General features: G+C 44.0%; 1 protein-coding gene across 1 annotated transcript; it reads left to right on the top strand.

Moving 5' to 3' along the window:
* The first annotated feature begins 735 nt into the window (after positions 1-735).
* Positions 736-10,280, top strand: LOC140550159 (uncharacterized). Its single transcript, XM_072673994.1, has 5 exons — positions 736-777; positions 1,560-1,682; positions 2,745-2,813; positions 7,981-8,073; positions 10,191-10,280. Exons 1-5 carry the CDS (start codon positions 736-738, stop codon positions 10,278-10,280), a joined length of 417 nt encoding a protein of 138 aa, XP_072530095.1.
* Positions 10,281-16,325: the final 6,045 nt, after the last annotated feature.

Genomic DNA, 16,325 nt, shown 5'->3' with positions numbered 1-16,325 from the left:
CATTGCGCTTCAAGGGCACTGCCACGGTGACCCCGTAGCCAGTTCCTCTGACCTTTCTGCAGAAACGGGGCCTTGCTGGTGAAGAGGCCTGTCAGGAGGGGTTCCTCTCTGACCTGAAAGCAGATGTGTGTTTTTTTCCCCCCAAAATTTAGAATTAGCCTGAAGCTTGGATTCGGATGAGGGAAGGGGTCCGATTTTGAACATCAGCACCGCTGGGAACATAGCGACAGGGGCAGGAACAATTAGTTAAGATGGCTGCAATGCTGGATTTTATTAGCACTCCAGTGGCAGTTCTAGCAGCCCTCTGCCGAAATAGCTGTGATGTCTGCTCTGTGTCGTCAGGGTATATTACTGATTGTGACAGTAGGTTGACCGCCTCATAATATCTGTGGGATAGCTAAAGGAGAGCACACAAGAGCAAAGACAATACAGGATATCTGCAGCTCAGGTGAGTTATCAAGGTTATTCTCATTGCAGGTGTATTGAGAGCCATTGTTGTTCTAGTAGAGATGGAATTGTGGGATCTGTGACAAAGTAATGGGAAGAAATTGGGGCTCTTTGAGTAAACACATGGGCAAACTGCAGCTACACTTGCTGTAATTGCTGTATTTTCAGAATTCCATGTCGTTCTAAAGAGTACTCATCGAGAAGGCCTGCGATTTAAAGGAATTATCTATAATATTTAAATTGATGTGTATTAATGAGCCGTGTGATCCTCAGCAACTTCGACTCGGGATGGCCCATGTAAAGAGGTTCGCTGGAATTCCCATGTCTAAGGTACACGTGCAGCTCATCACATTCCTACTATATATCTAAAATTTCCTCAAAAAGTTGAATAGTCCAATCCCTTTAAACCAGATATATGGAATAACATGTCCTGTCCTGTCTGGTTTCGACACTGGTGGTCTTACGCTATATGTCCAAATATATTAGGACACCTGCTCCTTCATTGTTTCTTCAGAAATCAATGGGTATAAGAAAAGAGCTGATCCTGCTTTTGTTGGAGTATCTCTCTACTATCTCTACTGTCCAGGGAATATGACTTTCTACTATTTTGGAGGAGCACTGCTGTGAGAATTTGATTGCATGAGCTAAAAGAGCGTTAGCGAGGTCAGGATGTTGGACTATCACCACCCCACCACATCCAAAAGTACTGGATGGAGCACCAACCATCATTCCACAAGTAGTTCCACAGCTAGTTCCACTGCTCCACAGCTCAATGCTTGGGGCCTTATACCTTATACCTTAGCTCACGCCTGGCATTAGGCAGCATGGTGCCAGTTGGTTCATGATGTTTATCTGCTCCAGAGAGTCCTATTCAATTGGCAGTACTTCTCTACAATACAGGGACTAGACAAACTGTGTATATGTGTGCATTAGCACATCTGTGTCAGCAACGAAAGCAGCTTAAAGTAGCTGAATGCATTCATTAGAAGGGGTGTCCACAAACATTTGGACATATAGTGTTTGTTTGCTACACTGTGACCAGCAGAGCTCATTCACTTATAATACTTGCTCTAAAGGCTCACCAGAATGGTGCCTTGCTGTCTTTTACGCAGTGTATGAGAGACATGTGCAAGGAGGAGGACTACATGTTCCTACAAGGCCGGAGAGAGCTGGAGAAGACTCCAGAGGACAGCACGTTTCAGGACAGTGAGTGGCAGCAAAAACAAGGAGAAAGGGTAAATAGCCCTGTGAAATGTTTCCCGTCAGTTCTCCTCATAAATTCCCAAACGTAGCCGACCAGCCAGAACTCGTCTGCCCTTCAGGTTTGGCTTTCCTCTTCAGTTTTCGCTGGAGCTATAAGTTTTAATATAGCTAGTTACAGTTAGTCCCCTAACAATGGCCGCCCCCAACATTGACCACGTGCCATGTATAGCTCTCTACGCTCTCGCTTTGCCAATCACTTGGATGGAATAAAAAAAAAGTAAGCTTCCGCCGTGGAGAGGCATTTCAACTTTATTCTGGCATGAAATGACATCGCTACAATGCCGTAATCTTGCGCATCTAGAGCGAAAATATGCAATATGTGGAAGTGGTTGAGATTGGGGGCGGCCATTGTTAGGGGGCTATATTGTTACTGTCCAAAATGGCGACTTTACAGGAGAGGGCAAAAATGGTCTTAAAGGTCTTAAGTCAATGTAAAATAAGAGCTTATTCTAAGTAATTTAGAGCATTTCTATTGGTCCATTCATCCACAATGGGTTTAAACCATGGAGAAAACTAAAGAGGGCCAAAAATGTTAAAAAGTAGCTCGTACTCAACTAGCTAGCATGGTACAAATCTTACACTTGCCACAAACCATGTCATATTTGAAAGTAATTCTAAATAGACTTGCTTATGTTTGCTTATGTTCTAACACTGTAAGACGCATTGTTATCCATACAAATCTACCGACAAAAGTACCGACAAAATTCAAGCCTCAGAATATAGCTAATGTTTTTAGCCATGCAGCACGCTAGCTAGCTTCCCCCCATCTAAAAGTGCACAAGCAAGTCTGTTTAGGCAATTCGCCACTGTTTAGGCAAGTGTGAGGATGTACGCATGAGGCTGGATGATTATTGGTGTACGTTAGCCGTTAGCTTCCATTAGCGCATTTGTTAGCCTTGTAGCTCCAGGGCAGAACTGAACATGTCGTGGCTGATTGACAACATTTTCTGTGAGGGGAAATTGTGTCAATTCCAATAAAGGAATATTTGCTGGTTTCGTTAGTACAGCAGCTAACTGTGCGCTATGTCCTGCAGCTCCGTCGGAGGTTGGAGCGAGAGCAGCAGGAGCAGGAGAGGCAGCAGCAGCTGGAGGAGCAGCAGAGGGTAAAAATGCATGTTGGGATGTAAGAAGGCTCATGAAGCGTTGATCTGAAGATGGCGATTCAATTGCCAGACTGCTGTCCATCTAATTCTGTGCCTATTTTGTTAATTAGCCTCCTTTCACCCTGTTCCTCAATGCTCAGAACCCCACAGGACTGACCACCACAGAGCAGGCTGTAGTATTGGGGTGGTTGGTCATTCTCAGCACTGCAGTGACACTGACTGACGTGGTTGTGGTGAGTGTGTTAGTAAGGTGTGCATGTTGTGCTGGTGGAACGAGTGGATCAGACGCAGCAGTGCTGCTGGAGTGTTTGAACACTGTGTCTGTCCACTCACTGTCCACTCTGTTAGACACTCCTACCTAGTTTGTCCACCAAGTTAGAGACAGAAGCTCTGATTTGTTGCTGCACAGTTTGTGTTGGTCATCCTCTAGTCCTTACTCAAGACGCTGCTGCCCTCAGGACGCTGTTGGCTGGGTATTTCTGGTTGGTGGACTATTCTCAGTCTAGCTGTGACACTGAGGTGTTTAAGAACTCCAGCAGCACCAGTTCTCGTACCTCCGCAACACATGCTAACACACCACCACCCTGTCAGTCAGTGTTACTGCAGTGCTGAGAATGACCCACCACCCAAATAATACTACCTACCTGCTCTGTGGTGGTCAGTCCTGTGGGGTCCTGATCATTGTAGAACAAGGTGAAAGAAGGAGGCTGATAACAGAGTCTGCAGAAAAACAGATGGATACAGTCTGGAATCACAGAACTACACAGTGCTCCTATATGAGAAGTGGAGCTGATGGAGCGGAGTGGTCGGTCAGTACAGTATGCACTCATTTTTGGCCTAAGTTAACTTCTTGAGCTGTTTCTCAATCCAATAAATATTTCAGAATGCACTGAATCATCTCCTAAAGCGTCATATTCAGATTGAATCGCTATGAGTCAGCCATGGTTTCAGTTCAACACCCCTAGTACACAGCTTCCTAAATACCACAGATAGGCGCCAGCCTGCCCAGCCTGAGCTATGTCCATCTGCAGCGATAACACTATTTATAACCAAGTCTGATACCCAGGGCTATGTCTTTGCAAGCACAACCAGCCTTCCTCAACAGACTTACTTGTAAGCCTAATTGCGCTTGATTGCATTACTGGTGAATTGCTTGGCTGCAGCTGCATGTGCAATGACCCCTGCTGCCCAAACCAAACAATGCTGAGTAGAGTCATGGAGATTCCTACAATAACACTGATTCCTCACTTCCTTTCACGTAAACAGCAGACGGAGGGAGAGTGTGCTGAGCTGGCAGAGGTTCAGGGCTGTAGCAACAGCAGCAGAGGCCCAGAGTAAGGAGTCGTAGTAGGTGTTTGTGTGTGTGTGGAAGGAAAGAAGCCTCCCAGCTGCATGAGGTCCACTGCCAGCATGGTGACGGTCTAACGGCAGAGTGTGAGGTCAGCAAAGGACAGATTTTGCTCTTGTTGTTGTTGTTGTTTTCCTTTGTGACTGGAACGTCAACCACTTGGGAAGCTCTCACCAGGCTGATCTTCTGAAGTCTTGTCCCATGTCTTAGGTCCAGCACCAATATATATATATATATATATATATATATATATATATATATATATATATATATATAGTGTATAGAAATGATGGGCAAAGTAAGGAAGTCATCAACGTCCTCACGAGTTAGCTGAGCACAGTCCAATGACTAACGAATGGATGAAGGTGCTACCCGTGGCTGGTTCACAAGTGAAACTTGGTGCATTATCTCAATTAATTAATTAATTAATTAATTAAATCCTCACAGCAATGCCCTGCTCCTCCATAATCTAGTAGAAAGCCTTCTCTCCTGGACAGTAGAGACAGTTACTCCAACAAAAGCAGGATCAACTCTTTTTAATACCCTTGATTTCAGAAGAAACCATGAATGAGCAGGTGTCCCAATACTTTTGTCCATATTTTACACTATATTAATGCGGGTTGGGTTAAATTAAATGTCCTTATGGGCTTATTTTGTTTTTCCCCTCTTGGGACCCTTGTTAGCCCAGACCTTGTTTTGCCCCCCCTAATTCCCAAAAGCTACAAACTGACGGTCGACTACTTGCAGTTCCTTCCTGCCCAGCTGCTTGTTCCATCTCGGCTTAGAAGAGGCCGAGGCCTAATAGTGCCAGGCCTTCGTTCCCATGTGTCCTCCATTTGAGGCATTTACCATCCATCACCACCATTTTCCCAAACCAAATAAATAAACAGGACTATATAGACACCTCTGGCAATCCCTCCTTGGGAAGGGGAGCTGGGTGTGAAGGATTCGGGCGTCTGGGGAATGAGGTGCCGGAACATGTTTTTAAGAGCCGTTACAAGCGGAGGCGCCGCGTCTCAATGCTTTCCATATGCCGAAAAGCTCCAGGCACAGCGCTCTGCCTATAGGAGCCACACGAATAGCAGGAAGGAGCGTCCCCACAGGACATGTTTTAGGAGAGGAACGGCAGAGGGTCTGGCCCAGCCCTATTATATCACTCCACATCAACCGGATCGCCCAGACATGGACAGCGAGGGCTGTCTCTTAGCAACACAGGAAGCGATTTTTCAGCATTAGGTATTTCTGTATTCTGCAGTATGTAGGGGTAGGTCTAAGGTCCAGGGAGGAGCCATCTCCTCCAGTTCAGAGTGTGAGCTGTTTTCAGCCTCCCACAGGCCAGCAGACCAGACCTCACACTCCTGCCTCGAGGAATTTGCTTCTGCTTCTAATGGGATCCTTCAAGCTGTGCATTTCGGCAGTTATCATATTTACACAGTCCCCCGAATGTAGTCGATTAGCCAAGAGCTGCTTAGGGTCAGACGTTTGGTTTGGTGGATGTATGAACTGGAGGTGTTAGGCTAATGCAGCTAATACGTAATACAAGCTTATGGCCACCAGGTGAGCATGAGGGGGGGGGGGGGGGGGGTCTTCGTTCACACATATTAGCTTCTAGTGGTGTAATAGATCACAGAAAAATCCACTAATTCAAAGAGACAGACCGTGTCAAAATAAAAGTCTCTAATGCAAACGAATAAACAGACTGTCAAAATAAAAATCTCTAATGCAAACGAATAAACAGACTGTCAAAGTAAAAGTCTCTAATGCGAACGAATAAACAGACTGTCAAAATAAAAGTCTCTAATGCAAACGAATAAACAGACTGTCAAAGTAAAAGTCTCTAATGCAAACGAACAAACAGACTGTCAAAATAAAAGTTAGTAATGCAAACGAATAAACAGACTGTCAAAATAAAAGTCAGTAATGCAAACGAATAAACAGACTGTCAAAATAAAAGTTAGTAATGCAAACGAATAAACAGACCGTGTCAAAATAAAAGTCTCTAATGCAAACGAACAAACAGACCGTGTCAAAATAAAAGTCAGTAACGCAAACGAATAAACAGACTGTCAAAGTAAAAGTCTCTAATGCAAACGAACAAACAGACTGTCAAAATAAAAGTTAGTAATGCAAACGAATAAACAGACTGTCAAAGTAAAAGTCTCTAATGCAAACGAATAAACAGACTGTCAAAATAAAAGTCAGTAATGCAAACGAATAAACAGACTGTCAAAATAAAAATCAGTACTGCAAACGAACAGACTGTCAAAATAAAAGTTAATAATGCAAACGAATAAACAGACTGTCAAAATAAAAGTCAGTAATGCACACGAACAAACAGACTGTCAAAATAAAAGTCTCTAATGCAAACGAACAAACAGACTGTCAAAATAAAAGTTAGTAATGCAAACGAATAAACAGACTGTCAAAGTAAAAGTCTTTAATGCAAACAAATAAACAGACTGTCAAAATAAAAATCAGTACTGCAAACGAACAAACATACTGTCAAAATAAAAGTCAGTAATGCAAACAAACAAACAGAAGGAGTGAAAAATTGTTTGAAAAAGTCACTAGTATAAACGTACAAACAGACAGACATGTCAAAATAAAAGTCAGTAATGCAAACGAATAAACAGATTGTGAGTAATTGTTGCAAAAAGTCACTAATACATGAACAAACAGACAGTCACACATATTAGCTTCTAGTGGTGTAATGGATCACAGAAAAATTCACTAATACAAATGAACACATCATGTCAAAATAAAAGTCACTAATGCAAACAAACAAACAGAACAAGTGAATTGTTGCAAAAAGTCACTACTACAAACAAACAAACAGACCGTGTCAAAATAAAAGTCACTAATGCAAACGAACAAACAGATTGTGTCAAAAATTGATGCAAAAAGTCACTAGTACGAAAGAACAAACTGAACAGTCACTAATATAAACAAATAGACCTTACAAAAAATAAGTCACTAATACAAATGAACAAACACGCCATGTCAAAATAAGAGTCACTAATATAAATGAACAAACAGGTTGTGTCAAAATAAAAGTCCCTTATACAAATGAACAAACACATTGCGTCAAAACATCAGCCATTAACACAAATGAACAAACATACCATGTCAAAAATTGTTGTAAAAAGTCTCTAATACTAACAAACAAACAGGCTATGTCAAAATAAAAGTCACAAATAAAAATGAACAGACAGTGTAAAAATAATTCACTTATACGAATGAACAAACAGACCATATAAAAATAAAAGTAACTACCACAAATTAAGCAGTTTGAAGTTTAAATTGAAAGCTAAAATTACTGTCTCAAATTTGTTGATCTGAGAAATGATCCAGGTTTTTGATCCATTACACCACTATAAGTTGATCCGTTACTCCACTACATGTTAGCTGCATCCCAGTGAGCATCGACTGATGTTGTTATACTATTTACACTGTGGAAACTAGTTATTACAGCTGATACTAGTTGTCTTTCTCAACCTAAGCTGCCCTTTTATATTAGTTTAAATGACATTCAATTATTTAGTGTTGTGAAGCTCCATTGTTTTAAACTTTAACTTCGGATGGGATCCAGACATCGCTTGAGTGTGATCGTAGTCGTTGTATTGACGTCTGTTAGATGTCCTTGTGCTCACTGGAATTTGCCACACAGCTTCAGTGCAGAAAAAAAACCCAGTGTAAATTAGATTTTTGGCCAAACCATTGCTTTCAGCTTTTACTATAACTGATCATACTGCTAATCAGATTAGTGTCAGACTGAAGTGTGTGTGACTGTGTGTGTGTGTGTGTGTGTGTCCTCTGAAGAAGAAGGAGGAGGAGTGGAAAAGTCATGTGGCGAAACTAGCATCTGAACGCGAGTCTCTCCACAACAGATTACACAGGCTACGTGAATTCAGGGTGAGGTAACCCCATTAGTCTTACACACACACACACACACACACACACACACACGTGCATGTACACTTGTGCCTTAATGTTTTTCATAATATAAATACGCTAGCTGCTTTTTAGACATGTGAATATATACACCAATCAGCCATTACATTAAAACCACTAAGAATCTGAGATGACAACCAAACTCTGATGTTCTAGACGTCCGGGTCAGCACATCTCCAAAACATCAGACAGGTCTTTTAGGGTGCTCCTGGTATGCAGTGGTCAGCATCTACCAAAAGTGCTCCAAGGAAGGACAAGGCTCATTGATGCTCATGGAGGTCCCGCCCACCTCACAGCTTACAGGACTTATTAAAGGAGCTGCTGCTAACGTTAGTTAGTCGTGGTGCCACAGATACCACAGCAGGACGCCTTCAGAGGTCATGAGGTCAAAGTGGGTCATGCCTTGATGGGCCAGAGCTGTTTTTGTGGCATGAGGAAGATCTACGACAATATTAGGCAATGTTGCGTTTGGGTTTATCTATGTATTTAATGATGAAGGGACCAATGTCCAGAGATTTGAGGAGTTTGAGGAAAACGTCCCAAATGTACTAATCATTTTCTCATCTTCATTTAAACCTCAAACACTAATCAGACACCAAAACCGAAGGGGGTCTGTTTACGTGGCTTTTGTGGCCTGTAGGTCTGATTTTATCTAGTCTTCCTACAAACTACAAAAAAAAAAAAAAACCCACACAAACATACACAGAAACTCTGATTAACCACACAGATGTGAGACTCAAGGACAGACTGACTCAGCCAGACCAGATGTTTTGTACAGCATGCTGAGCAGTGCCAGGCCACTCTGCATTCGACCGATCCCGAAACAAAAGGAAACCATAACACACAACAGAGCACAAGCTCGGTTCATCAACTCCCATAAGAACACAGTGTTCTTCAACTGAGCAGACACCGCTGATCTTCCGTGACACTGACCGTATTTTCAGTCTTCCTTTGTTCATGGGACAGCTGCGCATCTGCAGTTTGAGTCCAGTCTAATTCAATTTAGAACTTAATATAAATGTGATGAGCTGAATAAATGTGATCGGCTATAAATGTGATCGGCTTGACTGAACATCAGCTGTCAACACAGCCGCACGTTTCGTCTTACTGTGGGCTTTATCTAATATTAAATTAACGGAAAATAAATGTAGCTTTTTGTTACAGCGTATTAAATGCTTACGGACCTACAGAGACTCGCCCCATCACCAGGAGACCAAGAATAATTTAGCCCTGGCAGTGCCACAGATATGCCTAACCGGGATGTGGGGTGATATAATTTAGCTACAGTACGTCTGTAAAGAAATCTCAGCATAAATGACTGAGATGGGAGGGGGTTCTCGACCCATGTGCTGCCATCACCCCCAGAAAAGTGTCCCATGACCACTGTATTACAGGAAAATTAGCAGCTACATGTTCATGTAATACATTGGAGGCTGTAGGCTACGCTACACAATGACTTACCTAAAGCTGCCGGAAGGGTCGCATCTCCGAGGAGTCCTTTGGCTCATCTTCTGGATCTGAGTGTTGGACATTGTAGAGCACCTGAGGTTTGCCATATGCTTTGAACGACCCAAGGTCCTCTTTTCCGAACTAGGCTGGCACCGGCTAGCAGGAGCCAGTGACGTCTGCCAGCGCAGCACTACAGTGATGTAGGCGGTTAGTGCCATCTACCCACCCTATTGAGAGCAAGGCCAATTGCCAATTTCTCTGGGCCCCGGCTGCCGATGGCTAGCAGCGTGACCGGGATACAAACCAGCGGTCCTGCCATCACAGTGACAACGCCTTAGTGCGCTGGACCACCTCAGGGCCCGGTTCTGTCAGATTTTATCTCATATCTTATAGAGATGTGAGCCTGGTCTCTTAAGACTGGTAATAACTGCCTGGCGGTGTTGTATATACAGCTCTGTTTTGGTTATGTTGGTGTTTTTTTCTTCCTTCAATGGATGCAATCTGTATTTGATGCAGTTCTAAAAGTTGCCCTGAAATTATTAGGATGAATCCGAAATCTAGTGAAGCATTTTGTTGGAAGCTTCCTGCTGTGCATTTTAACCAATTGACACTGAAATGTTTCCTTTCAGGACTTTCAGAAAAAGGTGCTGATACAGGACCTGGGCCTGGATCCAGAAACGTCCAATGAGAAGCTGACACAGATCCTTATGAGACTGTAATACTGGATATCTGACATGACAGAAACAGAAACACTGGGTGTACAATGTGCTGGAGGAAGAACCCACAATATACTGTATCACTGCTGTCACGCAAAAACCTTACACCTTCAAAACAGCAACTTAACAGACCTTCTTAACGTTCAGTGTCAGGAAGCCAGTGTAAGAAGAGTATGTCAGAAAGTACAAAAACGCTAAAAATAGAGATACAAGGTTTTTGCATGATAGTGACGATACACTATATGTACATTATATAACTAATCAATCATCATAAAGCACTGACATATTTTGTGTGTGTGTGTGTGTATAGCTCACTTTCAACAATATAGACTAAATGTGCAAAAGTTTGTGGACACCCCTTCTAAGGAAAGCATTCAGCTGCATTACGTTGCACCCATTGCTGACACAGATGTGCAAATAAAATAAACAGGAGCCTACTGGCACCTTTCCTAAAGCCAGGCGTAGGCCAGAGGGGTATAGAGCCCCCCAGCATTGAGCTGTTAAGAATTAGGGATGAGGTAGGATGATGATCATCCAACTTAACCCGACCTCACTAATGCTCTTATCGTTGAATGCAATCAAATTCTCATGGCAATGCTCCTCCAAAATATAGTAGAAAGCTTTCTTCACTGGACAGTAGAGACAGTTACTCCAACAAAAGCGGCATCAGCTCTTTTTAATAGCTTTGATTTCAGCGGAACAGCGAAATAACAGGTGTCCCAATACTTTTGTCCATGTAGTGTATTTTGCTGGAAGACTGAAAAAATGGAAGAAAAACAGCTTTTAATGCTTTTAATGGAACCAAATCATTCATTAGGTAATCAGTGTGGTTGGGCTGCAGTTGAGGAACAGGGATTAGGGATTAGGCCCAGTCCTGGACTATACAGTACACTGAATGGAGATTCCTTGCAGTCCAGGACTAGGTCTAATCCCTGTCTGGGAGACTGGTCTACACTTTGAAAAGTATAAAATCCTTGAGGAACTTTTGGAGGTTCTTGAGGAACCTCCAAAAGTTCCAAGGATTTTAGAAGATAGGTTCCTCAAAGCACTTTAAGAGGTTCCTCCACAGCCTCACACTGAGGGACCTCCAAAGTGAGAGTCAGACTGTTGATGTACACTGATGTCTGTTCCACTGGCGTGTATCTTTCTGCTTGTCTGTGTAGCATTTCTTCATTTGGTCAGTAGTGCCCGTCATGATGGACGGAATCACTGCAGTTTGGCTGATGGGAAATAAACGTGTGAAGCTGCTGGTGAAACTACAGTGGTGTCCGGTGACGAGTTGAGCCTACTGGAGTGCCAATAACGTGCTAAGACAATCCTGCACAAGCCAACCCAGTTTCTCACATGTGATACTCATAAAGAGAGCATCACAGACATGTCAGCTGACCACATTTCTGATGGAATTGTGGGAGATGTGGTTTTGCAGTTACGCAGTCAGACAGTTGTTTAGATTTGTGGGCCTTCTTTGAGGACTTTGGACTCAGAAAAAGTGAGAGAGAGAGAGAGAGAGAGAGAGAGTGTGTGTGTGTGTGTGTGTGTGTGTGTGTGTGTGTGGAGGGGCTCTAGCATTTCCAGCAGTACAGGTCTAGTGTTAAATAAAGGAGAATCTGGGGAGTCGTGTTGCAACGCGTCTGGACCCTGAGGGCAGGAAAATGCCAGGCTCTAGTGTTTCTCTCTCTCTGCCCCCCTCTCTCTCTCTCTCTCTCTCTCTCTCTCTCTCTGCCTCCTTTTATCTGATACAAACAGACATCACCAAGCACCTCAATTCCCCCGAATCACTCCTGCTCACCTCAAACCTGTTTAATTCTAGTCCAGTAGACTCTGAAAAAGCCTCAATATCTAACACATGTACACTATATGGACAAAAGTTTGTGGACGTCCACACAGCTACTTTAAGCTGCACCCATTGCTGACACAGAAATGCTAATGCACACACACAGAGCTTGTCTAGTCCTTGTGGAGAAGTACTGCCAATAGAATAGGACTCTTGTTGGAGTCTTGGAGTTGAAGCAGATAAACATGAGTCTATTGGCACCATGCCGCCTAATGCCAGGCATGCCCCCCTCAGCATCATTGAGAAGAACTGTGTTCTCTGGAATGATGGATGGTGGTGCTCCATCCGATACTTTTGTGATCAGCTGGGGAGTTGGGGACGACTCTTTTTTTTCATACCCTTGATTTTGTGAGAAAAGCGTCCCAATACTTTTGTCCATATAATGTAGGTTCATTATAAGCACCTGGGATGTCTTTTGGAAGCGCCTAATACATGTCTAAATGCTTTGACATTAGCTTGCAGCTAAGATACTGCTAGAATCCCATAGGGTCGCTAGCAGAGAAGATGCATTGGTGGGTATTTCCAGGTCCATCATTCTTCACAGTGGTGTAACTATGGGGTGGGGGTGGGTGGTCGTGCACTGGAACTGTCTAAAGAACTGTGTTGCAATAGTACAACTCTACTCTGCCTCTTGCGTGCATGTGTTGAAGCTCCCCGGCCTGTTGTTGCCAAATTCCATTTGAAATGAACTGCATAACTTGGAGTAATTTCAGGGTATTTTGGCCATGTCGGAAAAAGCCACCCCATTCAGATTTTAATATTGAGCTTATATAGCCTACCCCTTCAGCTCATTTCATTTAGTCTTTGCAGCACAACAAGCACTGAGCTTTTCCATGGCTCCTCCGTGGCTGCAGTAGTAGCCTCTACTATAGAAATGTAGGAGAGAGCACTGAGGGAGGAGGTTAATGGAGATCACCTGAGACAAATCAGGTCAGCACAAGGTTTTGTCAACTCCACAAAGGAATGTGCTACCGGGAGGGCTTACGTGATGCACTTGTGTACCCACAAATACAAAATGGAGAAGTGTGGTGGTGATACACTTACGCGCACACACACACACACACACACACACATACACACATACACTGGTGGGAATCATACATTGTCCCATATCTTGTCACTGTCATACAAAATGATGTATCTCCCTTCCTGACATAATATAAACCCAGCATGAAGATTTCATGATGAATGGACCAATAGAAATGCTCCAAAACGACGTCCATGTAAAGTTAAATTTTTTGGAGATATGAGGTTTTTGCAAGATGGTAACAATATGTAATAAGAGTACACCAATCAACAAAACATTAAGACCACTTGTAGTAATATAAGTTGGTCCCTTTTTCTGCTGCCAAAACAGCTCTGACCCGTCGAGGCATGGACTCCACAAGACCTCTGAAGACGTCTGTCCTGCTGTGGCATCAGCTGTGGCGTCTGGCACCAAGACCAGCCTTATCAGCAGATCCTTTAAGTGCTGTAAGTTTTGAGGTGGGTGGAGCCTCCATGGATCTCATCAATGAGCCTCAGGTTGCCATGACCACCGAATGTCCTTACTACTTCTTTTCATGACCACTGCATACTGGCAACACCCCCCACAAGACCTGATGCCTGATGTTCTGGAGATGTTCTGATGACCCAGTCAGATTCTTCTGCTTTTAACATCAACATCACCTTCAAGATCTGATCACTGTTCACCTGCTGCCTAATATGTAGATCCACCGCTTGAAAGGCGCCATTGTAACATCATTGTGACCTCACCTCTTAGTGGTCTTAATGTTCTGGCTTTAATGTAACATCTGCTTTTCTGATATTTCTGAACTCCTCTTCTGAAACTAAGGATGTTAACAAGGACTTTGTCCCTTCTGTGCTGTAGTAACAGCTTCTACTTCTACTTACCCATGCGTCTGGAAAGGCTTTGCCCCAGCCAACAGGCTCAGGGGGGGCTCAACATGGGTGTGGAACATGGGCTAGGTGGGTTCCAGGTGGGCCTGGGCGCTGAGTGGGTTCGTACATGTGCTGTTACTGGTGGTTACGGGTTGTACTATGCCGTGTACAACCCAGATACCTCTCCTGGTCTCAACACTGAACCCAGTGGGACACTGGTGGGCATCCATATGTGGGGCGAACATAGAACCCATGGACAAACCCATTTTGGGGTAACCATGCAGACCCCACATTGGCATGTAATCTGGTTGCTGTGCAAATCTAGTTGCATTCAGCCACAACAGTGTTAGTGAGGCCACATGCTGATGATGATGGATGATGAGTTCTGGATCGCCACTTCACACCACTCCGGATTATCCTGAAAAAAAAAGAGACTGGACGGAGCTCCATCACTCCAGAGAACGTAGCTCCGCAGCTTCACAGCCCAATTCTAGGAGGAAGATCTGACTGCTGCCCTTCTGTGCTTCAGCTTTGTAGGCTTTGTTCTTCAGTCTTTGGAAAATTCATCCAAGGAACACACAACACACAGCTCAGGAGACCTTTTGCGAATACAGTTTTGGCCTCTCTCTGCTTTGATCCCTCAAAAAGTCTTCTCAGATTATTGCATTCACTTCACTACTTTACTGTGAGCCCTGCTCCCTGCCTAACCCTGCGAAAAAATGCCCAGAGGGAGAAAACCAGGCAGGTTCCCATCACTGATCTCCTCCCTACTGCTTATACTTCAACTATTGGCTATGTGCCAGCAAATGATTCAATTAGAAAACCCCCCAAAAAAACAAAAAACACCATGTGACAAATATTGCACTGTAATTGTTAATGGTGGTGCATCGCACCTTAGCAAGATCCGGTCACTTGCTGATCTCCAGTTTGTGGCCTGTGCCGTTTCAGAAATACGCTGAGGCTTCTGCACGGTACCACAGTTTGAGGATTACACACAGACCACATCTAGCATGACATCCATCAAGTCATTTGCCAACCACATCACATGCCGTACTGGGGCTTTATAGGGTTATTCAGCCCTCAGCCCACTGCTGTCAGACAGAAAAGAGGAGGGATTAGAATTACAAGGTGAAGCCGACCCTTTGCTTGAGTTTTACAGTTCCACACAATGGCGAGAGGCTTTGAGAAAGATTACACGTGTCATCAATAAGATGCATCGGAACAGAGCCAGCAGGTGGGATAGGGAGGGTTGACGTTGTGCATGGTTCTAGACTGAGCTCAACAGGAGCTTTGCTACCTCCTGAAATCAGTAAGCCCATAAACTGTTAGATACAACATTCGAGGAGCACCTTATCTTTTCTAATAACCGTCATAACAAGACCTTGTATATCTGAAATGAGCAATTTTGCAGCATAATTCTAAAAGGAATTTGAAAAGGGATTCCAACTATTTTCCAACTAAACTTCAATCATTTCATTTCAGTCAGTGAAAGACATTCATTTCAGGCCTATAGACCATTATCACACTCCCATGTTCATCGTTAGTAGCGTTAAACAGCTTCCGGGTGCTGTAATCAATGAGGCTGAGGCTACTGCCTTTTTAACGAAGCAACCAATAAAACAGAGTTAAACTGAAGTGGAGCGAACGCAGGGCTGAACAGTAGGACAGATTGAAGATCAACGTTAATTTTTTCAACATCCATTTGATGTTAAAAGCTGTTTCAGCAAGGTTCGGTTAGAAATCTTGAGAAATAGAGCCCTCAGTGCCGGGTCAGGCCCTTCAGTGCCATGTCAGACCCCTCAGCACCGGGTCAGGCCCTTCAATGCTGGGTCAGGCCCTTTAATGCCGGGTTAGACCCCTCAGCGCCGGGTAAGGCCCTTCAGTGCCAGGTCAGACCCCTCAGCACCGGGTCAGGCCCTTCAATGCTGGGTCAGGCCCTTTAATGCTGGGTCAGACCCCTCAGCGCCGGGTCAGGCCCTTCAGTGCCAGGTCAGACCCCTCAGCATCGGGTCAGGCCCTTCAATGCCAGGTCAGACCCCTCAGTGCTGGGTCAGAGCCCTCAGCGCCAGGTCAGGCCCTTCAGTGCCAGGTCAGACCCCTCAGAGCCGGATCAGACCCCTCAGCGCTGGGTCTTGGTGTGGAGTTTAATGTAGAAATACAGTGCTGTGTCTTTTTGCTAGCTGTGGTGTTCAGGGCACTCACTAATGTTGCTAATGTTTATATAGACTAAATGGGAGGAGTTAAAACGGCCGTTTTTTTCCCTCCAGAATGAAGCTCAGTTAGTGCTGGTTTTGATTTGATTGCATTCAGCATTAATGAGGTCAGGAAGCTGG

The sequence above is a fragment of the Salminus brasiliensis genome, chromosome 2 (genome assembly GCF_030463535.1).
Source record: "Salminus brasiliensis chromosome 2, fSalBra1.hap2, whole genome shotgun sequence".
Lineage (NCBI taxonomy): Eukaryota > Metazoa > Chordata > Actinopteri > Characiformes > Bryconidae > Salminus > Salminus brasiliensis.
Note: the sequence above shows the minus strand (reverse complement) of the source record. Positions and strands in the feature narration are given on the sequence as shown.

What these genes read in the sequence shown, in the direction of transcription:
- LOC140550159 (XM_072673994.1), top strand. Translation starts at nt 736, where the DNA reads ATGGCCCATGTAAAGAGGTTCGCTGGAATTCCCATGTCTAAG. An exon ending in AGCAAAAACAAGGAGAAAGG is followed by an intron (nt 1,683 to 2,744) that starts GTAAATAGCCCT and finishes TATGTCCTGCAG; the next exon opens with CTCCGTCGGAGGTTGGAGCG. An exon ending in ACAGGCTACGTGAATTCAGG is followed by an intron (nt 8,074 to 10,190) that starts GTGAGGTAACCC and finishes GTTTCCTTTCAG; the next exon opens with GACTTTCAGAAAAAGGTGCT.